We start from the raw sequence: 22,574 nt of genomic DNA, 5'->3' as shown, positions 1-22,574 counted from the left end.
CTCTTTTCAGACTCTCCTCAACACCTCTCTCCGTCCATCATGTCCGCCAAGTCCATCCTCGAGGCCGACGGCAAGGCCATCCTCAACTACCACCTCACCAGAGCTCCCGTCATCAAGCCCACCCCGCTGCCTGCCTCCAGCACCCACAACCCTCCTCCCAGGCTTGCTTCGCTGCACTTCCCCGCCGACAAGGCCGTCAAGGACGTCCTCGACCAGGCCGAGGTCACCTACCCCTGGTTGCTCCAGGCTGGCTCCAAATTCGTTGCGAAGCCTGACCAGCTCATCAAGCGTCGCGGCAAGAGCGGTCTTCTTGCTCTGAACAAGACCTGGCCCGAGGCCCGCGCGTGGATCGAGGAGAGGGCCGCAAAGCCCGTCAAGGTTGAGACTGTCGATGGCATCCTGAGGCAGTTCTTGGTCGAGCCTTTCGTCCCCCACCCCTCTGACACCGAGTACTACATCAACATCAACTCGGTCCGTGAGGTACGTCGGATATTTCCATGTTTCGTTTCAAAGTCGCTGGTTTCGTTTTTCGTTTTATGACGGAGAAGAAAAGAGGTTGCCGTACAGCCCATGCGGGATGGGCCTCCCGTTTTGTTCGCCTCGGGCGATCCGGGCGAAGGGAGCTCCTCCAAACACAGACACCAGGGCCCACCCCCATCAGCAAATCACCCGCCATCGATGGCCTCCATCTGATCCTTACCTTGCCATCTTATCTGTGGCTAGCTGTTTTCTGCAATTTTCTTTTTGCCCTGTCGCACATCTCCCGCAGCACCTGTCTCGCTTACTTCCGTGCACTATACCCCTTGCTGACTCCTGACCATAGGGTGACTGGATCCTCTTCACTCACGAGGGTGGTGTCGACGTTGGTGATGTCGACGCAAAGGCTGAGAAGCTCCTCATCCCCGTCGACCTCACTCAGTACCCCTCCAACGAGGAGATTGCCGCCACTCTCCTGAAGAAGGTCCCCAAGGGTGTCCACAACGTCCTCGTCGACTTCATCTCCAGGCTGTACGCCGTCTACGTCGACTGCCAGTTCACCTACCTCGAGATCAACCCTCTCGTCGTCATCCCCAACGCCGACGCCACCTCGGCCGAGGTTCACTTCCTCGACCTGGCGGCCAAGCTCGACCAGACTGCCGAGTTTGAGTGCGGTGTCAAGTGGGCCATTGCCCGCAGCGCCACTGCTCTTGGCCTTCCTACTCTCCCCAGCTCCGATGGCAAGGTCACCATCGACGCTGGCCCGCCAATGGAGTTCCCTGCTCCTTTCGGCCGTGAGATGAGCAAGGAGGAGGCCTTTATCTCTGAGATGGACGCCAAGACTGGTGCCTCGCTCAAGCTCACCATCCTCAACGGCCAGGGCCGCGTCTGGACTCTTGTCGCTGGTGGTGGTGCTTCCGTCGTCTACGCCGATGCCATTGCTTCTGCTGGCTTCGCCGGCGAGCTTGCCAACTACGGTGAGTACTCGGGTGCTCCCACCGAGACTCAGACCTTCCAATACGCCCGCACCGTCCTCGACCTCATGCTGCGCGCACCCATGCACCCCGACGGCAAGGTCCTGTTCATCGGTGGTGGTATTGCCAACTTCACCAACGTAAGTGCCCATTGACCCGTCTCTCCACTTGATCTAATTTCCCGTAGGTCGCCTCTACCTTCAAGGGTGTCATCCGCGCTCTGCGCGAGGTCGCTCCTCTGCTCAACGAGCACAAGGTCCAGATCTGGGTCCGCCGTGCCGGTCCCAACTACCAGGAGGGTCTCAAGAACATCAAGGCCGTCAGCGTCGAGCTCGGCCTCGACATGCACGTGTACGGTCCTGAGATGCACGTCTCGGGTATCGTGCCCCTCGCACTTCTCGGCAAGAAGACCGAGATTCCGGAGTTCAGCGGTTAAGCATAGACGCGCGACTCGAGCTGCGTACAACGCAGCCACTAGATTACGAGTGAATGGGAAATGGGCCTCATGGCGGCGGGCGGACTAGGACTAGGGGCGGTATGCAGAGAGGAAAAAGCACGCAAGTGCGCCCGCCCCCCTTTTTTTGAGTTTTGCATTGGGGGGCGGCGCCATGTACTAGGGATCACGGTACGACCGAGTGGATAGCGAATATCCATGTTAGATGAGCGACGGAGGGGTTGCTTTTTTCCAGCTTTGAAATGTCATGATTGTAATAGGTTTAAACACCCCCGGCGCAGCAACAGATATAGAGAATGCACGCATTTGACGCAGTGGTATACTGAGTTTCCTTGGTCGAATCATGTGCTGAATGTTGACTGCTTGAAAACTTCGACGCTGTACATGGCATTGCTGCCTTGACGTCGCTGTCTAAACAACAGCGCTCTACTTCACTGCCGTTGCAGTCCTCCCATCGGATATCTGAAATGCGTCTTCCAGTCTCTGACATGTCGCGATAATCGCAGACTGTAACCATCCCAACATACCCACCACCGCACCACCTCTTTCTACCATGACAGCCACAGAGCCAGCCGTTCGCTTCCCCTCAAACGAAAACCCCCCATACAACACCCGCCACGCCCATGGCGCCCGCACTCGTCAAGCCCGCCATGGCCACATTAACCCCATTGTTACTCAGCCAATCCCTCCCCGTGACAATCTTCCTGCTCTCACCCATGCCCACGCCCTGCTTCTGGCCCTCGGCAGCACTGCTAGGCGCGATACTCCCCGCGCGCGCCTTGACAGCCGCCACGTCGACCGCCGAGGTCGTCGCTGCCGCGGATGAGGGAGAGGAGGAAGCGGATGGGCGCAGAGGAGAGCCGGACGACGACGAGCCGCGCCGCACGGGGACGCGGCGCCCGCCGTCGCCCTCGATGATCTTGTGCGACCGCACGTCGACGACGCTGGCCTGCAGCGTCGCGCCGAGGAGCGAGTCGAGGAGCGTGCCGACGAAGCCGGCGAACGCGATGCCAAGCGTGAAACTCAGTTTGCTGCTCAGGTCCCATCCGCCGCCCTCGGGTGAAATGGATGAGGTGGGTGGACAGAAGGGCAGGAGGACGCTGGCGGTTAGGGAGAGCAGGACGGAGCCGCCGAGGCCGGCGACGAGGCCGGTCAGCGTCACGCCCCCGTTTGTTCCGCGGGGGACGCTGGGGAAGGGGGGCAGGATTAGGCGCGGCGCGCTGCTGGCGAGGATCCCGAGTTCGCTCGACAGCGTGTCGGAGGCTGTTGCGGCGTAGTTGCTGCGAGGGGGTTAGCCTGCTGGCGGCTTGTGGAGGGGTAAGGGATGGAGTAGGGGGACAGAGGTAGGTAGCTCTCAGGGGTAGATAGAGCAAATAGAAGCAGCCTCCAGGCAGAAGAAGCTGCCAAGTAATAAAACCACGCAAGACTTACACCACGGCCCCTACAACGGCCAAATCCGCCAAACGAAACTTGGCCGAGCCGCCACGCGGGAAGCACATCTGCTGCTCATTCGCATCCTTGTTGTTGCTGTACAGAGACCACGCATGCAGCAGGACCAAGACGGACGCCACGGCCGAGTTGGCCAGCACCTGCACGTGCGTCCGCGGGCCCTCGCCGCCCGCGCCGCCGCCCGACGAGTGCGTCAGCCGCGCTTTGATGTCGTGTTTGACCTGTTGGGTTGAAGTGTCAGTGGGTGGTGGTGGCGGTGGTGGTGGTGGTGGTGTCTTCTTGAACGGGGGCGAGTTTTAGTCTGGTGGGCTGTGCTCGTGGTCTAAGACAAGGGGAAGTGGAGGGCTGAGACGGAGGGAGAGGTAGAGTTTTTGGGCAGATGTCTGAGGCTCTGATGAAAGCGACAGTGATGCGTGATCCTGTCTTGTCTCGTCTGATCGATCGCGGTTCAAAGAAATACCGTGGACGATGCGTCAAACGTGGACAAGACAGCAATGGAGGGGAAATGGGCAAATCCAGTCAGACATGGAAAAGCCAGAGCCAGTCTGCCCTCGCCGTGGCCTTCCCAACCATGTCCCAGCTCCAGGAAGGAGAGCAGGATGGAAAAGAACGACGAAAAAGGAAAATGACGAGTGTCTTTCAACGAGGGAGAGAGCGTAGGCAGAAGCATGACATCCAGCAAAGAGCAGAAAAAACACACCTTCGTCGCCGCCGTCCCGGCCAAAAAGAAGACAACCAGCTGCACAAAAAACACGCTCCATGGATGCACCGCGTGTGCGACGGCCGTCAGCGCCGCGACAAAGATGCCCAGCGGCGTCAGCGACTTGCGGCTCCACGCGCGGTATACGAGCGCCGCCGTTGCGGGCACCGCGATGACGGGTTTCATCGTCAGTCCCCGGCGAGCAAGGCAAGTGAAGCGGTCGAGGAACAGTTGAGGGGTTCAATGGTACAGCTTTGGTTTGGGTCGATGACAGCTTGCAGAGGGAGGGAGCTTGGGAGCTTGGGTGAGGTCTGGATGTTGTTGCGTGGGTAGGGTTTGCGTCATTGGGTGGGCGTGCAGGGGTCTGTCGTTTTTCTGCAGGGGTCCGCGAGCTGGAGATGGTAGGCAAGGAATGGGGTTGCGGGGCAAAAATAATGATATACCAGGCTTCTTTACGTAGTGAGCTCCTTTTGGAGACGTGATGTTTTTGCCTTCTTCTGATTGCTTTCACAGCCATCTATGATGATACTGCTGGCATTTCTATGTGAGGTCTCTCAATAGCAGGGAGTGCTTAGGTCTCGATGGAGTATCAGAGAGCTTCTTCATAGCCAAAACATTTGAAGAATGAAAATATGAATCTTGGGGTATCTATCCCGTTGCTAGTCTTGAAAGAGTCCCAAACGCCTTCGCTATGCCCATATCCAATAACCCTGCTGGTCCTCGAGATCAACCCTCCCCTAAGTATTTCAAGACGTCGTCTCTCTCATAAAACATCCTCTGCAGCCGCTCCCTCCTCTTCTTGTCGTCTTCCTCCTTCTTCCTCACACCTCCGGCATCCAACTTTTTCACCTTCTTCTCCTCCTTCCGCGCCCTCGCCTGTGCTTGCGCCGCCGTCACACCCACACCAAGCTTATCATTCTTCTCCCTCAACTTGACCGGGTACAATACGCCCTCTCCACCAACTCCCAAGCCTTGCCGGCTATCTGGATCCCAGCCGTGCTTGCGCAAGTATGCCAGACCTTTGCGGCTGCGCTCGATGGCTGAAGGCGGGTGCGAGTGTTGTAGCGAGATTTGGTGCGTGAGCGTCGCTTCGTGCGGGATGCCGCCAGGCCCAGGAACGAGCGGGAGTTTGCAGGAGGGGCAAGTTTCCGGCTCTCCGGCAGTTGAGGGAGGTGGTGTGCTGGTGCTTGTGACGGTCGTGGTCGCGGCTGCAGGTTGCGCGGGCACGGAGGCAGAGCGGTCGCAGTGCGGCCTGGCTGATTCCTCCTCCGATGGGGAAGCATGGTGCTCTGATGGTGTCGCCGGCGCTGTCTGTGGCTTTTTGGACCCGATGATTGAAAGGTAGATGTCCGCGGCGGAGGGGCCGTCGGACTTGTTCGACGTGCTTTGCGGAGTGGCGGACGACGCGGGGACGAATTTGACGCGCTTTGCTCTGGGGCCGTCGCCAAAGAAGCGTGCGTTTGTCAAAGGAAGGTAGTAGTCATCATCGTCACTTGCGCTCATTTCGAACAAGTTGATTGAAGAGGATGCTGTGGGAGGAAGGTTGCAAGAGTGAGTTGCACCCGTTGAAGACGCGCCGCCAAGACTTGTCCCGATTTGGTAACCATCAAATATTCGAACGCTTCTAACCTTCGCTGATTCAAAATTTCGGCGCCATGATAAAGCTTACAACCAGCTGTGCAGATTGATGCTCCACAAAAGTGTTCAAGTTTTCAGAAAAAGCCTTTCCTCCCAATCTTCAACCCATTATACACCGTCATGCAGTCCTCGCAATCACAAATTCCTTTGAATTCCTCCTCGTCCTTTTTCTTCGGAGGCTGCCATGAGTCTGCGTGGACTTCCCAGTTTCCGTCTGGTTTCTGAACTAGCTTGGCAGGCATGCGATCTGACACTGCGCTCGCCTTTCTGCCTGTCGGCTGTTGCTCTGCAGGCCGCTGGTCGTCGACAAGTGGTGGTTTTGCGAGCTTTTCGCTGGCTTCCGAGTTGCCTTGTGCGGACTTGCGTTCTTTGCGTTTGCGAAAGAGACCCATACAGGGCATATGATGGCAGTCGCGATGATGCTTGAGGAGATTCGGGGGCTGAAGTGGAGTCGTCCGAATGCTGGAGATTTTGGGGTTTCAACGGGGATTTGGATGTTCTCAGTGCTAACGACAGAGTTTGGTCGTTCGAGACTTTCGAGGTGAGCTTTTGAGCGTGTCTTGCGGTGAAATTGGCTTGGAGATGCGGTGGCTTGCTGGAAGTGAGTTTGCCAAGTCGTGGCTCATGTTGGCAAAACGAGGAGCTCGGGGGGCTTTTAAGGTCTGCAACATCATCAAAGAAAGGAGGCCAGATGCAATCGGATTGGCTTAGGTGGGAAGTGACTGAGACACTGCATGGAAAAGCGGTAGGGGTTCAGGGCACACGTGGCCTGCGTGATCAGAATGCCAGTCTTGAACGGGATTAGTATTATTAGACAAAGCGTGTTGTCTTTAGATTCGCAATGAGTCTCATGTGAGACTGAGTCGATATGGAAACGCTGGGGCGAGATCCAGCCTCTGGCTTTGCACCTGGAAAAGATATCCAGATAGTGAAAATGAAACTCATCAATCTTATTAGTTCTGTCATTGTCGTTGTCTGCTTTGAATTTTGGCAAAGGTCCAGATCTAGGCTCAACAGGACCATCCGCCGTCTATGGGGTATGTCGAGCCTGTGATGAAGCTCGCCTCATCGCTCAAGAGGAAGGCAATCAAGTGCGCGCACTCTTCGGGTTTCCCTAGCCGTTTGATCGGCGTCGTGATATCTTTTGCATCTTCTTCCGCCACCATTCGAGTGTCAATCGCACCTCTACTATTTGTTAGCCAGCTTCATTCTTTGGAATAATTCATTAGACTCACGGAGCGATTCCATTGACACGAATTTTTCGATCTCCGTTTTCCTTGGCAGCGCTCTTGATCAAGCCCACAATCCCATGCTTGGTGGTCGAATACGCGGCGGTCATGGGGGAACCGACAAGTCCCTGGACACTCGTTGTGCATACGATGCTGCCGCCGTCTTTGATGTTGTTGAGTTGAGCGCGTACACAGTAGAACATGCCCTGTATGATTCATTCATTAAGAAACCGTTTTGATTTTTGATAATTCACACATGGAAGGCTTACTGATAGATTGACATTCACGACAGCACTCCAGTGGTCATCACTGGTGTCCTTTATCTGCTCGCCTGCCTCTGGTCCATTGATGCCTGCAACATTGGCAGCACCATCAAGCTTGCCTGCCCACTGGAGAGTATTATGGATCCAGTCATTGACGGAACTTGAGTCTGACACGTTCAGCCTTTGCACGCGGACCTGATCCGACTCGAATGTGGACTTGAGTTGTTGCTCGGCTTGTTTCAGCGCCGTGTCGTCCAGGTCACCTATCGAGACCTTTGCACCCCTCGATAGAAGTAGTCTTGCTGTCTCGAAGCCAATGCCTTGGGCGCCACCAGTTATTGCAATGACTTTGCCCTGCATCCTACTTTCCGACGTGTCTGTGTGGGTTTTGGCTCAGAAAGAATTAGGAAAGGCTTGGGCCCGGGAATGGAAAGACGAGACGGAGGAGGCAGAGAAACCAATGGGGAGTAGGAGTAGTGCACCCAGCCAAAGCCATGGCAACACTTGAGAGACGGGCCTTAAACATGCTGTTCTGTCAGTGGAACGCGACGACGTCACACCTACGCATTCGTCCATGACGAAGGCCTGGTCTTGCCCGAATCGGCATGGTAGCTGCACTCCGCACCAGCTGTCCAGCAACCCCTCGACTGGATATCGCAAAAATTCAGAGTCAAAAAAACCAGATCGACAGGTGTTGCTGGATGTCAACTTTCCTTGACAGAAAACGGAGTTGTTTGCAGCACAGACCAGGGGTCCAAAAGAGGAAAGGTCGCCGATTAGTCAAGACTTCGCGCCACAAGTACCACACCAAACAAACACCGAGCCTCATCCACCAAAACTCCTCAAACATTCACTTTTGCCCGAAGCGCCTTGAAATTCATAGGCACTCGGTTTGTGCAATCGATAAGTCTCTTTCGTTGTGGCTTCGAACCAATCTGCTCTCCTTGACGTGGATTTCTACCTCCTTTATCATGACAACAACCGAGGGGGAACTCGCAGCGCTAATGCGCCTCATGGATGACATGGAAGACTCTCTCCGCGACATGCAAGATGATTACCGGGTCATGCGCGATGATCTAGAAGAGTTCCTGCTCACGGGATCTGATTCCCCATCTACGAACGCATCCACATCTTCTTCAGCAGCATCAACGCCGGAGCGCGCAGGTCAAAAGAAGGGCGAGAAGTCAGCCGAGCAGCAATCATGGACAGGCGAGGATGGTCAAAAGACCCTGTCTCTCAGAGTGAGTCGCAGTCCCACTCTTTGGTGCATATCACGCGTCCTGATTGCTTTTCACAGGGACGCAAAAGACCTAGAGAGCTGTTCGAAGACGACGGAGATTCATAAAGGACGCTGCCAGTTTTTGACATTTACTCAAGTCGGATCTGTCTTTTGATACCCATCGCCGCTTTCTCCTTTACGTGCTCCTGCATATGTTGCGCACTGCAAGGAGTGGACTGCTTTCCTGAATATGAAGTTAGTTCTTCAGCACCCATATTTTTTCTGTCTTTAGGCCCACACGCTCATGGAGCGATCATGGAACACCTCTAAAAATACATGATTTCAACCTTCATTGATCAATAATGTTGCAGGGTGAGGACGCGATGCCGCCATATTCTAAGCAATGTAAAGTACTGTCAAACAGGAAGAGGTCATCTTAGGAATTTAGGACTACACCCAACAAGCGGCAGGCAAGTAGGAGTAAGATGAGTGTTGCTTGTTGGCGTCGGTTGCCGCACCTTGATTTCCACAAGGAACAAACACTGTCAAACGGGTTTTATAGCGAACGAAGCACACCAACAAAAGCGCAGAGCCCACGACTCGTGCTATGCAGGTCTCACTCTCTTTCAACGTGTATCGGTCGTATCACCGGCTCAGAAGTTCAGACTCTCGACCCATGATCTCAATTGGCACGTGAGAGAGTGGTCTGCACAAACAGGTTGATTGTCACCTGGCACGGGCTGCCTGCTTGTCCCCTCAGCTTTGACATAAAAAGCCTTCAAGTCTTCGCTTCATCCTCTCTTCCTCCAACAATGCGCAGGGTTCAGAGACACTGCAACCGGAATGTGAAGCCATACTTCTTATTGCATCGAAGAGATTGGATGACTTTGGGCTCTCCTTTCTTTCTGTGCGCTAAAAAATATCGAGAATACGAAGGCACTGAACATCGCCCTCTTTGGGTGATCTTCATCATGTTCCGGAATTATTGATGGGTGGGATTGCATCTCCTTACAAGCTGGATGCAACAACAAACTCAGCACAGGTTTGCGGTCAATGCGTGATATATCTACATCACATGATGCAATTATATGCAAAGACCTCATCAGTCAAACACCTGCTCCTCTTAATACGCTCCATCTCTCTTACTCCACGTCTCACCCTCAACAACCGTGATCGGACCATAGCCCGTCTTCACAGGCGTACCTGCTTCGAGCTTGAAGCTCTCAAGCTTCGCGCCGGCCTCTTCCAGCGCCCATAGCGCAATAGCGACGTAGTTGCTTCCCTGGTAATCCCAAATACCCTCGGGAACGGGAAATACATCCTGCGGCCCGACATTGTGCACGTACTTGCCATATTGCCACCCGTTGACCCACAGCTGCGCCCTGTACGCTGCCGACGTGCCATTCACGCCACCGGTGCTGCTGCTGTTGCCGAAAGCAAACGACAGTGGCACGTCCCAGCCCGAGGGGATGTCCAGGTCGATGGTGGCTGCGTAGAACGCGACGCCGGGCTTGTCGAGACCAGTCAGCGGGCCCCCGACAACGTCATCCCAGCTGTCGGTGGGTGCGCCGGGGAGGTGGTAGCCAGCACGCTCGGCGGCGAGGCCGCCCTCGTTGAGCGGGCCGCGCGAGTGGTCGATGTAGTCCTCGCCGCCGAGGTTGCCAGTCAGCTTCCAAGTCACGTCGCTCTGCGACGAGTGGCCCGACAGTGTGTACGAAAGGACACCGCGCGGGTCCTTCATCTCTTCTTCGCCAACAGTCCAATTTTCGTCGAGGCCCGTTGTGTCGAGGGCCACAGTGATGACGTAGGTGCCGCCCGATGTGAGCGAGGGCAAGTCGAAGGTGACGTTGCCGTTGGAAGCATAGTCGGCGCCGGCCCAAGAGCCGACGAACGTGCTGTTCACCCATACGCTGAAGCCCGAGGCAGATCCGCCTTGGGCGGTGATGAAGAGGGAACTTTCGTCGCCGGTGGCAGTGAAGTGGCCGCGGTAAAGGAGCACGCCATAGTGGTATCCGTAATCACTGCTGTACAAGCTGGTGGGCGTGGTCAGATTGCGGTGCGAGTTGTAGGTGAAGTCAAGGGAGGCTGCGGTCCATGCCTCATCCGAGTAAGTGTTGGATAGCTCGGGAAGAGTGTCGTAGTACTTCCAGGTGATGCTACTCAGGTCGGGAAGATCCAGGTCTGGAGCGGAATACGAGAGCGAGAGGGAGACAGTGCCGGTGGAGGACTGGTTGAAGGCCACTGATTCGCCGTTGAATTTCAAGGTCGACAGAGGACTCGGTGCTCCTCCGATGATCTCCAGAGTGGAGGTTGCGTTCAAGTCACCGATGATACTGATACCATCTGATTCCACAGTCGCATTGCGGATCAAATAGCCGGCCTTGAGAATTACGTCGCCAGTGACCCAGTAGTTGTAAGCCGAGTTTCGATCTATTTGGTGTAAGCCGCTAAGCGATCAAAAATCTGATGCAATAGAAACTTACCGAGAATGTAAACGTAGAGGCCGTCCCCAACCTTGACCACTTTCCTCGATGTTGAGACAGGCCAGTTGAGGATGGTGGCATCATCCTTCTTGGTAATGGTCACTCCTGATCCTTCAACAATGGAGGCATCGACGCCAGTAAAGGCAGCCTCATGTTGCTCACCAGGACCACCATAGACCACGAGCACCGTCTTCGAGTCGTACTTCTTCCACGAGAAGATTTCAGCAGTAGAGTACAAAAGGTTGTATCCACCAACGTCGTAGTCAGTGACATGGTACTTCGAGTCGCGCCCGTTTAGAGTCAAGGTGCCGTTGAGTTGTGGGATGGTAAGGTTTCCAGCGCTCGTCGGGACGATGAACTTGTAGTTAGTTGAGTCGAGCGAGTTGTAAGCAGAGTGCCTAGTGAATTTGGTCAGTTAAAATCTCTTCCATATTCGATTACACAAACCTGATGACATAGAAGTTTGTGACGTTGCCAAAGAGAGGAGTAACGTGAATTGCAGTCGTGTCCGTGTAGGAACCATTAGTGCCATTTTGAGCGTCGGCAGTCCAGTATGCCGGGGAGACTTGAAGAAAATTTCCTTGCAGCTTCAACTCGCTGTACTTTTCGCGATCAATGACGCGAGTCTCCCTAATGACTGAGCCGTAGTCGTATGAGGTGTAACCGCCGGGATGGCCTATCCTTGTTAGCAAAAATACTTGAACTGAGCAGTGGACGTCTTACCCAAGTTGCCCCAGTTCGTGCCGCCAAAGATCTGCCAATGTGTTAGAATCTTTGCGAGTGACGGCGTATCCCATCTTTTCAAAGCCTCACCATGTAGATGTTCATCAGGGTGACACCAAAGCCTTGGTTGTTCTTGTAAAACACACGCTCAAACTCGTGGTTAAGCAGAATGGAGCATTGGTCGAAACCAAGACCTCCCCATGGATCAAAGGAGCCGCCTTGGAACTCAACAATCGAATGAGGACTCGTTGGACTCTGCTCCTCATGTATGACGTTCCAATCCGTCGGCAAGTTGCCGTCGGGCCAAGTGTAAGGGTTCGCGCAGTCAAAGTTCAAAGGGTAACTGTCATAACCGTAGCTGGAGGAATTAGTACAAGTGATGAGAGAGGTACAGTAATGGAGCACTTACATGTCAACACCACCAGGCGAGCCAGGCACAAAGTTGCCATCTGGACGAGCATCATTGCTGATGAGGGGGACGACGATGCCAGCATTTCGGTACTGCTCCTCCACGTATTCAAAATAAACCGCGTCGGGGAATTCAGGAACAACGCTCGTGTCGGCGCTGGTGTACTCGTTTTCGGGTTGGAGGAGAATAACTGGTCCGCCATTGGTGATCTGTGCTTTCGCGACAATCTCGCTGACTTTTTTGACGTAGCTGCAATAGGTCAGTAAACTTCGCCGTGAAAGCTGGAGACTAAGGTGCTGACTTTTCTGTTGCGTTGAGAAACGATTGGTCTCTTGTCCTCAGTCTTCCAGGGACTCGCTGTAGCCATCCAGGGAAACCACCGCCAGACACTTCGGCATTGATGTATGGACCAGGGCGCTATAAAATCAGTCGATGTCTTGTCTCCATGGAAAGGCAATCTTACCGCAATCAAGTATATTCCAGCAGCTTGCGCAGCCTCGAAGAATGGCTCTAGGGCAAAGACGCCTTCGGCCTCAAAGGCTCCAGGCTTGCCCTCGAGCAACGCCCAGTCAATGTAGAACGAAACGCCATTGAAGCCCAATGCTTTGATCTTCTGGAATACGTCCAAATAGAGAGACGGCACCGGTAGACTTGGCAAAAATCAGCAAAGGTCGCCATTTGCAGCACCTCTGATGCGCTCTTTGAAGGCAGGCATACCGGTAAGGATGGAACTCTCCGCTCAGGAAAAGCACACGCTCGCCATTGACAAAGATGGTGTGTTCATCCCAAGTGACCTGCGGAGCTGAGTCAGAGGCATTGAAAAACAACGCATGTTTTATGACCTACAATGTCTTGTAGGACTTCGCGCTTGTATGGACGGATGAATTGATTTGGTTTGCCACCAATAACGCGCGCAAGTGTTGAGGCTGTCAAGCTGGTCAGCACCAGCAAGCTCGCAGAGAGCTTCATGGTGGTGATTCAGCAATCTGCAAGTCCTGAGCACCAATTGGTTGACACCGAAGACAAGACACAAAAAGCACACCCCTACGACTTTTGAAAAAGACAAGCAGCGAGGAACGGGCAAAAAGATTGAGCGTAGCACTGGATGGGTGGGCTTTTAAAATGCACACAATTGCCGGCCATTGATCCCCGCTCCACGAACTTCCTGAAGGGGAGCATGGTCCGGGTTGCCGTTACCATTTCGATTTGTTCAACAGTTGTACCTCTCGCCTGAATGTCACGCCGAAGACGACATTCTGCGCCGCGAAGAGGCATAGCTATGCTGACCAACGTCATTGGGACCAGGATCTTTTGCCTACTGGTCAGGAACAGGTGGCGTCAAAAAGTCCGTCCGAAGGTGTGCCATTCGGCTGTGTGTGCAAATACGACGTTGGCCGTAGAGGGGCAGCCGATGCGGGGCAGCTACTTCGCCATGGGGCAGAACACGGGGAGCTGTGAGGCCGCGGGGGAAAGCTGCAGATCTATTGCCGGGTTGGGTCTGGAGCTACCCCAGTTGCCGTGCTCCGTAGCATCTGGTGATGTGCATCGTGAACAGGTTCCAGCCTGTCAGCTACTTAAGCGAGCTGTTCGAATTCAAGATGCGGGAATATTAGGCGGTGGACCCCATGTGACCTAGATCGAGTCAACACCTGTGCTCACTCGGCCGCAACTGGTCTGACTGCATAATGACTGCATTCTCGAATTTGAGCGTCTATAATCGCAATTCAGCTCACACTGCGCTCTACGCAGTCCAAAAGAGAATTTTCGGACCCCAAACTACCCAAAGACCAACACCAGCACTGTACTCCAAGATCCGAAACCTTACCTGCCAAAGGGATATCTTGCGCGAGAAAGCCGTCCAATGGGGTCAAGGAAAAAAATCATGTCATCAATTAAGAGGGAATAGGCGTCGCCCCACCGCCGGGCGTGGCCGCTGGGGTTGACTCGCCAGGAGCCCGCTTCCTCTTCTTCTTTTTACGGGCAAGGAGAGCGGGTGGTTTGCTTGCAGTTGTCGATACCGAGAGTTTGGAACCGCAAGTAAGACATGTCTGGTCAGCCAATGGCTCGCAGAAGACTAAGGCTCAAGTTAGTAGTCCAGAACGAAGCGAATTGGGAGGAATTCCTACTGCTCAGACAAACAGAGCACACGTATCCAACGTCCACAACGCGTCTGTGGCAGAAACACGCGGCTCTGAAGTCGACCTCTCCAGCACTTGGCAGTACCAAATGTTTCCTCGCAGTCTTGTCTGGCAAGAATGCCATCATGAGATATTGGAGCAAACCCTGTGGTGCTGATGGCTTCATGTAAATGCCCCCGGTAGCGTCGCAGGCTTGCTGCAGCAATATGGTGTCGCCCGCCAATTTCAGTATGTCAATGGGAATACGTTGGCGCTGCGCTGCAAATATGCTGTTCATAACAGCGATGTATTGAGATGCCAGATCTCCAGACACGCTGATTACGAGGATGCGAGATGTGAGGGTTGTGCGCTGGGTAGATCCTTCGCTTGAGGGAGCTAGAATGTCGGCGGCGTTGGCATCATTCGAGGTGGGAGCAGACTTGAGAGTTGCTTTGGAAATGTAGGCCAGGGCCGCAGTGAGAGCACCTGCAATCATAGTGGTGGTTGTTGCTCTGAGATCACTCTCCAAGGTCTGTGAGGTAAGCTTGCGCAGGTTTGTGAGAATCTCGGTCTCGACCTTGCGAAATGGACGGTATTTGTTGGCATCTTCGGCGGAGATAGGTTGCTTGGAGGCGTCTGACATTTCGACATCTCCGTCCACGTCCGCATGCCTGCCGTTTTGTCCATTCTCAACCGGTCTTCTTCTTCCCTTTGGTGGGTTCGGCGTAGGATACAGCCATGCCGTTTTCTGAGAGTGGCTTGCAATCACAGCGACTTGGTTGGCCGAGTTCATCGCAAGGTGAGCATTTATGAAGACCAGGAGATTTGCGATAGCTTTTGAGAGGGGCAGCGACGAGGAGAGATAGGCCCAGGCATGAGGGTTTGTATCGAATACGACAGTGAGAAGCGACGGCGGAGGGCCTTGGAAAGCATTGGGTCAGTTTCTTGGAGATTTGGCAGGGCGGAAGAGGCATACCGTCGGAGCCTTTGTACTCGCGTTGGGTTGCATCGACAGCTTCCATGGCTGCGAGCGCGAGTGACAAATAAGAAAAGCTGGTAAGACTGCGATAGGTTGACTGAAGGCTAGAGACGAACCCCGGCCTGGCAGCTTGTGAATGAGTAAGCACTGCTGCTGATTTGCGGTGAGTAAGGCGGTGAAAGATTGAAAGGAATGGCGTCACGGGCGGGTGCCGAAGATGACCCAGAGTATCCCGAAGCAGAGCCGCGGTGCATCTTTGGTTAAATACCCCGGACCACGAATTCCGCTTCCCTTTGATGCATCTGGCGTCACCTCTCCCCCGCCTGCCATCCCCATTGGATCCCTCACCTGGAGAAAACTTCCATGGCCGCATTCGCCTGCCTTCCTAATTTCTGACCCCGTGCGCCTTTGCTAGCTTTCTCATTTCGACCTCATGAGTCAACTTTTGAACTTGCCAGATGTCCTGTTGATCAACCCTGAGACTCTATACCCTTGTGTCCGGGCCTCAAATACGGCCGGCATCTTCTCTGCAAGATCAACGTCGCCTTATCGCCTTGCCAGTGACGCGTCTAAGCTGCTGGGCTGTGGTTGTGCAGAATCATCATCTTTGAATCTCACTTCACTTGTTTTTGAACGATTCCCTCGAGACACTTCTCAATTCCTTCGCCATGGCATCAATGTCTGCCAATCACGGCGGCGGCTCATCTACCTGCGTCGTTGAACTCCAGGAGCGGCCCTTTCAGTCTGCTTCCAGCCCTCCCTCAATCAAGCTTCAACAGCCTGAGAGAGCTCACAGCTTGAGCATTCAGAATGCTCCCTCGAGGAGCGGAAGCCACTACTCCCTGCGCTCCAGCCAGGAGGGCCAACTCAGCAGACGCGAAGAGTCTCGTCGAAGCAGTCAAAACAACGACCCAGTCGAGGCCCAGCTTCCTCCAAACACGGCCCACGAGAAGTTGCAGCAATGGAACAGCCCCCGCGTCAATATTGCCCGGAGCTTTGCCTGCTTCTTCTCCATGTTCATCATGGGCGCCAACGATGCCGCTTACGGAGCTCTGCTTGTTTACATGGAAGAGTACTACCACTTGACCTATATCGTCATCTCCCTCGTCTTCTTGTCGCCATTGGTCGGGTACACAGCCAGCGCTCTCCTCAATAATGTCGTACACCTCAAGTTTGGACAACGAGGTGTTGCATTTCTTGGACCTCTTGCGCATGTCATCGCTTATATCATAATTGCGGTCCATCCCCCATACCCAGTCCTCGTCGTTACCTTTATGCTGGCTGGATTCGGAAACGGAATCCAGGATGCGGGCTGGAATGCCTGGATGGGGAACATGGCGAACTCGAATGAAGTCTTGGGTGTCTTGCATGGCTTCTACAGCCTGGGCGCTACTCTGAGCCCGCTGCTCGCAACCAGTATGGTCGTCTCAGCCAAACTTCCATGGTACCAATTCTACTACGTAATGGTAAGGACTGAGGACCTCAATTTGCGTGGAGGAAACCTAACTGTTGCAACAGATTGGCGCTTCGGCCCTCGAACTTGCAACGTGCCTCTGGTCTTTTTGGACTGCCGACGCTGCCGAGTTTCGCGCCGCGAATCCAAAGGACAGCAATTCAAATGACAGCCGCCTTTGGGAGGCACTGCTCAGAATGCCTGCTGCTCGCGTTACATGGCTGTGCTCTCTGTTCCTTCTCGGCTATGTTGGTACCGAGGTTGGACTGGGTGGTTGGATTACCACTTTCATGATCAGGGTCAGAGACGGCGGCGCGTTCGCCAGTGGTATGACAGCCACAGGTTTCTGGCTCGGTATGGCGGTGGGAAGGGTCGTACTTGGATTCATCACTCCCAGAATTGGTGAGAAGCTGGCTATCATGGTGCGTGCACTTCCCCTTATTCTTATACCAATCCTTGCATTGACATCAGCACGAAGATCTACCTTCCCATTTGCATGGGTCTCGAACTCCTCTTCTGGCTTGTGCCATCCTTCCTGCTCTCTGCCATTGCCGTCGCTCTCCAGGGCTTCTTCCTCGGGCCCATGTTCCCCTCCGTTGTCGTCGCCGCCACAAGACTGCTGCCACGCCACTTGCACGTCAGCGCAATTGGCTTCGCTGCTGCCTTTGGCGGCGGCGGTGCTGCCGTCTTTCCCTTCGCTGTGGGTGCCATTGCCCAATCGAAAGGTGTCCAGGTACTTCAGCCTATTGTGCTTGCCCTCTTAGCAGTCTGTTGGTTCCTGTGGCTGGCTCTGCCGAGGATGAGCAAGAAGAAGGAATAGACAGACTAGACTGTCTGTTCGCTGGCAAATCATGATTACGACTGCATCACGGGCATGGACACGGCACCTCCCACTTGAACAACACAATACTAGAATGAGATCAAAACGAGCTGAAATTGGTTTTCGGCGCAACGAAGGCAGGGGATGATAGACAGGCCGGAGTTTCCTATCTTTCTGTCGCTCTCTCCATGTCCGTCATTAGCAAGAGTTGCCTAAGGCAGACTCATCCAATCACTGAAAGAGAACATTCGCTTCAATGAAAAGGCAGCTCGCAGCCCAAGCGTGTTCCACTCGCACACAGCACATGACGCGGGTACTAGCTCGTCTACGCACGTAGCAAGATCCAGCTGTTCGCAATGGACAGAAGTATTCGGACATCCACTCCGCAATTGCCGACACTTAGATGACACGTTCCACCTGCTAAAGTGACTGTCGAGTGGGTCCGTGGGTAGGGCAAACCAGCGAAAGGTTTTCCTTGTCCACGGGCCGTATAAAGACACATTTGAGTAACGAGGACTCGCAGCACTGTTGGTCAGTGCCTTTGCTCAGCACGGGCTGCCTCGCATAGGGAAGAAGAAATCCGGTTGCGAGAGAGGGTGCAGGGCGAACCATCAAGCGTCATATGTTGTTTGGCGGGAACAGCACAGTCATGCTTTCAGCAAAACGGATGGCCGCTTGTTGGGCTGATGCCCACTTGACAGCGGGAGCAAGCTCAGCGGTATCGGTGTCTCCTTATATACTTCACCCTGCTGCAGTGCTTGCAACCGCCTGCCCAGACTTAACTGAGTGGAGTTTAATATTGAGAGTCACGAACTTTTCCTGGCCTAGTCGTGTCACGCGCTACCTCACTCCAGAGCAAGCACAATTTTTGACGTTTTCAGAGTCACATGGACTGAATGCATGCTTCTTGAACCAATCGCACCCCAGCCCCTGACTCGACAACGGTATAAAAGAACTCCTTTCTTGTCTACGGCTCACACCAGAGCCGATGTTCATGCTCCATCGATGTCTTGGAGCCTGAACCAATGGAAAAGGCGCCTTACTGTTCCTCTCTGTCCAGAGTTTCCTCTCTACCCAAGTTTCTCGCATCCGCATCATCATAGGGGCTTTCTATAGCGCCACTATCACGTTGCGGCGTTCCTCATCATCAACACAGGGGACAGTCCTTACTAAGTATGCTTTACCCCTGAATGACTGGCAGAAAACGTGTTGCCCAAAGAATGAACGCGACCGTTCTGCTGGACGTCCACACGGACGCAGTATGCCAGGTGTGATGGCACGAAGCCACAAGCCCAGTCAGTGGACCATTTGCGGGAAGGTTTGGAAAATAGACCGAGCCCGTTGATGAGAGTCCGGAAGCAACTGAACCAGACCTTTTTATAATCACAAGACATGATTGAATCACATGCAGACGTAGATGCCTTACCACAAGCTCCACATCGCGCTCCGCCTCGCGCATCATGTGTCAGCTGCCTTCAATTCGATCCACGTGTGCTACACGCACGGGCAGTGACTGGGAGCTTCAAGACTATTTAAGGACCCCAGAACTCTCGTCAGATAGAGCAAGCAGCTAGCTCCTGGCAGAGAGTCCATGGAAATGAGCCCAAAATGCAGCATGGACTGTGTGCCTTGCTGCTTGTTCTGTTGTTTCATCGATGGAACTCCCTACACTTGGTCTCGGGCTTTGTTGCTCCAGCCGACCCTTACTTGTCCTCATGCCATGCAGTCGTTCCTGTTCTTCCATCATTGAGAGGAAAGGGGGATGTACATCATTACCCTTTGACATTGGGAGCCTTTACGCCCTGTCAATGCAGCTGACACCTCGCTTGTGATTTTAGAGGGACCCGAGAAAGAGCCCAACTGCTCGGGGCTGGGAAGAACGATAAAGGAGGAGAGTTTTCGTGGCCATGGTTCTTTTCTCAGGACCTCCTCAGAGATAATAACTCGCATGGATCGAGGCAACAGGGTGCGAGGGCGTCGAATGTATACGCATTCCCCTTGGAGACTTGACTGCAGGCATCTTGGTCATGCGACGCTAATGAAGCCACGACAAGCACATCCAACTCCCGAGCCAACTTATCATGTGCTGCGTCTTTGGAAGAGTACTATCAATGATAGTGTCTCACTTGCGAAGACAGCATAGTATCACCATCTTTCCAGTTTCTCATAGCAATGTCTTCATCACCACCACTACCTAAGTAATCTAAAGCCACTTCTCCTGAGCCACGCCACTCCATGCCGTAATTTTGATGACCTCCTCTCTGCGACGCGCGCCATTCTATGAGCAAAGAAGGGCAAGAAGAGGAGGGAATAAAAAAGGAACCCGAGATATCTGACCGTTGCAAAATCATCATGCAAAATCATCCTTTGCCGCTGTGCTCCACCAGAAACCACCACCAGGACCATCGCAAGTGCAGCACACAGAAGGGATAAAGGTGGGAGGATATGAAGGACGAGGGAGAGATATTACTAGGGGGAAGGGACGAGAGGGAGTGAAAGGCACGGGGAGAGAGAGACAGAGTCGATGACTCGTAGAAGCAGTGGCTAAGAAGAATCCTGATCTCGCCGTTGGAGTTGTAGATCAATGCTTCTTCTTGCGGCGATATCGCATGGAACGGCCGCCTTGGGCAACGGCGCCATTGCCCGTGCTGCGCGACATAGTGCACGACGGGCGGTCTTCGTCTGAATGCATGGATGCGAGTGCCTAGTGATACGAGTTAGCATCCCCTTTTCATAGAAAAAGAGACCTCGAAGCTTGGGGCATACAAAGGAGTCCGTATTGTGGCCAAAGTAGAGATAGATGCCGTCGCGGGTCTTCTTGACGCTGAGAATGCCAATCGCACCAGCAGAGTTGCTGTTTTGAACGCTTGGATGGCCTGTAATTTTGTCAATTCCAATCACGCAGCAAGACTCGGGGGCTCATGCGCACCCATAAAGTCCTTTTGTATCATGGAACTGATGACTTCTTCTTCGTCAACAGTTTCCAACAGACCCTCTTTGCCTCGCATTTTGTTGTGGTATAGCCGCTCCGAACAGACTGTAGCCGCCATGGTAGTCGCCATATGCTCTCCTGTACCGCTGGTGACGGTTGCAACGGAGACTTTGTTCTTGTCCTCAGTTGCGCATGGCACAACGTGGGCTCCAACGCCCACAAGGGCGGCCGGGCCAATGCGACCTCGATATTTCATGCCAATGCCTCCAGACGATGCTCCACAAGCTATGTTGCCGTAAGCATCGACAGCTACAGCACCGACAGTGTCGGTAATATTGTCTTCCCTCGTGTCCATGTTCTCGCCGAAGTAGCTGGGCTTGTCTTCCGTTTGGTCGGGCTCCGGGGGCAGCGGTGCGTGTTCAGCAACGTGGTCGAGGTTGGTAGTTGTCCTCGAAAGAGTCGGAATGTCCAGAGGTGTTCGTGGAAGTGGCCGTTTCTCCGCCGCTGGAGACTCTCCAGAAGTTGGACTGGGTGTCAAAGATGGCAACTGCAATGTCCCCGAGCTCTCTGAGTCCGAGAACTCTGACCCGTCGTGAACTGTACCCGACCTTTGCTTTTTTCTCTTTTGAGGACCGTCGTAAAGCACATCGGAGCTGTCGTCTGCATCGCTCATCTCGACTTCGGGACTGGAACCACTATCTGTGGCTTCCTTTGAATCGTCGAAAGAAGTCAAGGTAGGTATAGTTTGTGTACTGTTGATGAGTGGATTGTGCGTGGCCTCTGCAAGCGATGCGGGCCTTGGAGCGCCGTGACAACAATCTAATGCTCAAATTCATCAGCCCTTGATAATCAGAGTATTTTTGGTTCGAAAAGACATACGAGTTGATTGAGGAGATATCAGCTGCGTCGGCTGAGGGGACGGCGTTGACGGCATGTTATTGACTTGCACATATCCTCGAAGCATGTTATCGGTGTGCTCTTTGCGCATCCTCGAGCGGATCCTCTCTTCTTCTCGTTGATCGAAGCTTTCGGCTGGCCAGTTCGGTGAGGGGGAGACTGGGCTTGACATTGATCCGCGTGCCTTTCTTTCGGCATGCTCGAGATCCGATCTCCACTTTCTCCATCTGTCACGCGCCGCAGGGGAAACAAGCGCGTCGTGTGGGAGGACGGATAGGCCCTGCTCAAAGGCAAAATCAGTAGCACCCTGGGAAACCAGCAGGTTTGGCGGGACACGCTTGAGAAGCAATGGCTGGGTGGTGTGGTCCAAGACAATTCGAGCTAGAGAGATGGGGTTTTTGACCTCTGTATGCCAGTCAGTCAAACACGCAGTAGAGGAAGGGCAATCACTTACGAGCCACAGCGCCCGCTCCGCCACTACGTCCGTAGTGATCAATCACGATGGCGTCACATTCGACGACACCATCTATCGAGAGGTTGCTGCCATAGCCAGCGTTGGTGATCTCTCGGTCTTCAAGGACCTTGATGGCCATTTCGACAGCATCCACGGCAGTACCTCCGTTCCGAAGGACTGCCATGCCAGCTTTTGCGGCACTGTAGTCTGTGTATCAGCAATCGCTATTTCAACAATCGCCCAGGTGAAGGAGGGTAGACCAACTCGTTGCAAGCCTGTAGGTGCATGCCCTCATTGGTGACGCTATGATAACCAGCGCCGGCATGAACGAATATTGCACATATGTCACCACCCTTGCGGCTTCTGCCGCTCCGGTGTGCCATTGAGCCGTCTGCAGAGGGTGGTTGGCTCTGGTCCGTTGTTCCAGAGGATGCGGGACTTTTCTGACGCAAAGTTTGAGTGGCGCTCTTCCACAGTGACAGGCGGCGACTCAAACTGTGCCCTCTACTGCTGTCTGCTGCGAAGGCGGTGGGCTCGTTTGTCGACCCCAGCTTGACCAAACTTTGATGTGAAAATAATGTGTGGAGGAGATGAGGATGTTGTGGAGTGGCTCGACGAGGGACGCGGAAAAAGAAGAACCATAGGCTTTTGGCGTGTGACAGGAAAGGATGAGAGTCGAGGATGTCGGACGAGAGATTGGGACCAACTACAGAGTAGGCCGGGGAGGTCGAATCGCAAGCGCTGAGGCTATCAAGGTGAGGCCTGCAGGAATGGTGCGCGAGGACGAGGATAGAATTGCAAAAGACAAGAAAGCGTCTGAAAGAATGGCTGCGTCCACTCGAGTGGGAGAAGATCACGGAATCATACGTGACAGTAACGGGTGGGTGGGTGTCGTGGGGTTGCA

General features: G+C 54.0%; 10 protein-coding genes across 10 annotated transcripts; 3 read left to right on the top strand and 7 right to left on the bottom strand.

The window, feature by feature from the left end:
• Positions 1-39: 39 nt before the first annotated feature.
• BKA78DRAFT_352127 (uncharacterized protein) lies at positions 40-1,887 on the top strand (the record flags this gene model as incomplete). The annotated part of the gene is made up of 3 exons (XM_066891293.1): positions 40-480; positions 824-1,591; positions 1,639-1,887. 3 exons carry the CDS (start codon positions 40-42, stop codon positions 1,885-1,887), a joined length of 1,458 nt encoding a protein of 485 aa, XP_066745666.1.
• A 339-nt stretch (positions 1,888-2,226) lies between these two features.
• Positions 2,227-3,559, bottom strand: BKA78DRAFT_312100 (integral membrane protein DUF92-domain-containing protein). Its single transcript, XM_066888274.1, has 2 exons — positions 3,337-3,559; positions 2,227-3,185 (listed from the first exon to the last, which is right to left on the bottom strand). Exons 1-2 carry the CDS (start codon positions 3,402-3,404, stop codon positions 2,492-2,494), a joined length of 762 nt encoding a protein of 253 aa, XP_066745665.1. The 5' UTR covers positions 3,405-3,559; the 3' UTR covers positions 2,227-2,491.
• Positions 3,560-3,660: 101 nt separating this feature from the next.
• On the bottom strand, positions 3,661-4,042 carry BKA78DRAFT_312099 (uncharacterized protein). Its single transcript, XM_066888273.1, has one exon. The coding sequence runs from the start codon at positions 4,022-4,024 to the stop codon at positions 3,803-3,805; it is 222 nt and encodes a 73-aa protein (XP_066745664.1). The 5' UTR covers positions 4,025-4,042; the 3' UTR covers positions 3,661-3,802.
• Positions 4,043-4,532: 490 nt separating this feature from the next.
• Positions 4,533-5,584, bottom strand: BKA78DRAFT_312097 (uncharacterized protein). The gene has a single exon (XM_066888272.1). The coding sequence runs from the start codon at positions 5,555-5,557 to the stop codon at positions 4,781-4,783; it is 777 nt and encodes a 258-aa protein (XP_066745663.1). The 5' UTR covers positions 5,558-5,584; the 3' UTR covers positions 4,533-4,780.
• An 896-nt stretch (positions 5,585-6,480) lies between these two features.
• On the bottom strand, positions 6,481-7,865 carry BKA78DRAFT_312094 (uncharacterized protein). The gene is made up of 3 exons (XM_066888271.1): positions 7,191-7,865; positions 6,928-7,127; positions 6,481-6,877 (listed from the first exon to the last, which is right to left on the bottom strand). The coding sequence occupies exons 1-3, from the start codon at positions 7,542-7,544 to the stop codon at positions 6,703-6,705; spliced, it is 729 nt and encodes a 242-aa protein (XP_066745662.1). The 5' UTR covers positions 7,545-7,865; the 3' UTR covers positions 6,481-6,702.
• A 1,421-nt stretch (positions 7,866-9,286) lies between these two features.
• On the bottom strand, positions 9,287-13,102 carry BKA78DRAFT_368760 (beta-galactosidase precursor). The gene is made up of 10 exons (XM_066892644.1): positions 12,865-13,102; positions 12,736-12,812; positions 12,482-12,668; positions 12,320-12,435; positions 12,019-12,267; positions 11,700-11,967; positions 11,610-11,640; positions 11,334-11,562; positions 10,887-11,284; positions 9,287-10,833 (listed from the first exon to the last, which is right to left on the bottom strand). The coding sequence occupies exons 1-10, from the start codon at positions 12,985-12,987 to the stop codon at positions 9,527-9,529; spliced, it is 2,985 nt and encodes a 994-aa protein (XP_066745661.1). The 5' UTR covers positions 12,988-13,102; the 3' UTR covers positions 9,287-9,526.
• Positions 13,103-14,015: 913 nt separating this feature from the next.
• BKA78DRAFT_121124 (RNA polymerase II transcription factor-like protein B subunit 4) lies at positions 14,016-15,212 on the bottom strand. Its single transcript, XM_066882431.1, has 2 exons — positions 15,112-15,212; positions 14,016-15,056 (listed from the first exon to the last, which is right to left on the bottom strand). Exons 1-2 carry the CDS (start codon positions 15,155-15,157, stop codon positions 14,071-14,073), a joined length of 1,032 nt encoding a protein of 343 aa, XP_066745660.1. The 5' UTR covers positions 15,158-15,212; the 3' UTR covers positions 14,016-14,070.
• Positions 15,213-15,791: 579 nt separating this feature from the next.
• On the top strand, positions 15,792-17,387 carry BKA78DRAFT_250175 (major facilitator superfamily domain-containing protein; the record flags this gene model as incomplete). Its single annotated transcript, XM_066884544.1, has 3 exons — positions 15,792-16,580; positions 16,633-16,989; positions 17,046-17,387. The coding sequence occupies 3 exons, from the start codon at positions 15,792-15,794 to the stop codon at positions 17,385-17,387; spliced, it is 1,488 nt and encodes a 495-aa protein (XP_066745659.1).
• Positions 17,388-18,974: 1,587 nt separating this feature from the next.
• BKA78DRAFT_312085 (uncharacterized protein) lies at positions 18,975-19,310 on the top strand. The gene has a single exon (XM_066888270.1). It carries the CDS (start codon positions 18,996-18,998, stop codon positions 19,203-19,205), a length of 210 nt encoding a protein of 69 aa, XP_066745658.1. The 5' UTR covers positions 18,975-18,995; the 3' UTR covers positions 19,206-19,310.
• A 658-nt stretch (positions 19,311-19,968) lies between these two features.
• Positions 19,969-21,854, bottom strand: BKA78DRAFT_249452 (nucleophile aminohydrolase; the record flags this gene model as incomplete). The annotated part of the gene is made up of 5 exons (XM_066884473.1): positions 19,969-20,091; positions 20,154-20,263; positions 20,317-21,144; positions 21,199-21,621; positions 21,671-21,854. 5 exons carry the CDS (start codon positions 21,852-21,854, stop codon positions 19,969-19,971), a joined length of 1,668 nt encoding a protein of 555 aa, XP_066745657.1.
• Positions 21,855-22,574: the final 720 nt, after the last annotated feature.

The sequence above is a fragment of the Phyllosticta capitalensis genome (genome assembly GCF_038381095.1).
Source record: "Phyllosticta capitalensis strain CBS 128856 chromosome Unknown BKA78scaffold_4, whole genome shotgun sequence".
NCBI lineage: Eukaryota > Fungi > Ascomycota > Dothideomycetes > Botryosphaeriales > Phyllostictaceae > Phyllosticta > Phyllosticta capitalensis.
The sequence above is the reverse complement of the archived record's forward strand: the minus strand, read 5'-3'. Positions and strand labels throughout refer to the sequence as shown.

What these genes read in the sequence shown, in the direction of transcription:
- BKA78DRAFT_312100 (XM_066888274.1), bottom strand. Translation starts at nt 3,404, where the DNA reads ATGTGCTTCCCGCGTGGCGGCTCGGCCAAGTTTCGTTTGGCGGATTTG. An exon ending in GCCGTTGTAGGGGCCGTGGT is followed by an intron (nt 3,186 to 3,336) that starts GTAAGTCTTGCG and finishes ACCCCCTCGCAG; the next exon opens with CAACTACGCCGCAACAGCCT.
- BKA78DRAFT_312094 (XM_066888271.1), bottom strand. Translation starts at nt 7,544, where the DNA reads ATGCAGGGCAAAGTCATTGCAATAACTGGTGGCGCCCAAGGCATTGGC. An exon ending in TCGTGAATGTCAATCTATCA is followed by an intron (nt 7,128 to 7,190) that starts GTAAGCCTTCCA and finishes TGAATCATACAG; the next exon opens with GGCATGTTCTACTGTGTACG. An exon ending in CGTGTCAATGGAATCGCTCC is followed by an intron (nt 6,878 to 6,927) that starts GTGAGTCTAATG and finishes AACAAATAGTAG; the next exon opens with AGGTGCGATTGACACTCGAA.
- BKA78DRAFT_312097 (XM_066888272.1), bottom strand. Translation starts at nt 5,557, where the DNA reads ATGAGCGCAAGTGACGATGATGACTACTACCTTCCTTTGACAAACGCA.
- BKA78DRAFT_312085 (XM_066888270.1), top strand. Translation starts at nt 18,996, where the DNA reads ATGCAGCATGGACTGTGTGCCTTGCTGCTTGTTCTGTTGTTTCATCGA.
- BKA78DRAFT_312099 (XM_066888273.1), bottom strand. Translation starts at nt 4,024, where the DNA reads ATGCTTCTGCCTACGCTCTCTCCCTCGTTGAAAGACACTCGTCATTTT.
- BKA78DRAFT_121124 (XM_066882431.1), bottom strand. Translation starts at nt 15,157, where the DNA reads ATGGAAGCTGTCGATGCAACCCAACGCGAGTACAAAGGCTCCGACG. An exon ending in CGAGTACAAAGGCTCCGACG is followed by an intron (nt 15,057 to 15,111) that starts GTATGCCTCTTC and finishes ATGCTTTCCAAG; the next exon opens with GCCCTCCGCCGTCGCTTCTC.
- BKA78DRAFT_368760 (XM_066892644.1), bottom strand. Translation starts at nt 12,987, where the DNA reads ATGAAGCTCTCTGCGAGCTTGCTGGTGCTGACCAGCTTGACAGCCTCA. An exon ending in CCCTGATGAACATCTACATG is followed by an intron (nt 11,641 to 11,699) that starts GTGAGGCTTTGA and finishes ACACATTGGCAG; the next exon opens with ATCTTTGGCGGCACGAACTG. An exon ending in CCTCTACGTTTACATTCTCG is followed by an intron (nt 10,834 to 10,886) that starts GTAAGTTTCTAT and finishes TACACCAAATAG; the next exon opens with ATCGAAACTCGGCTTACAAC.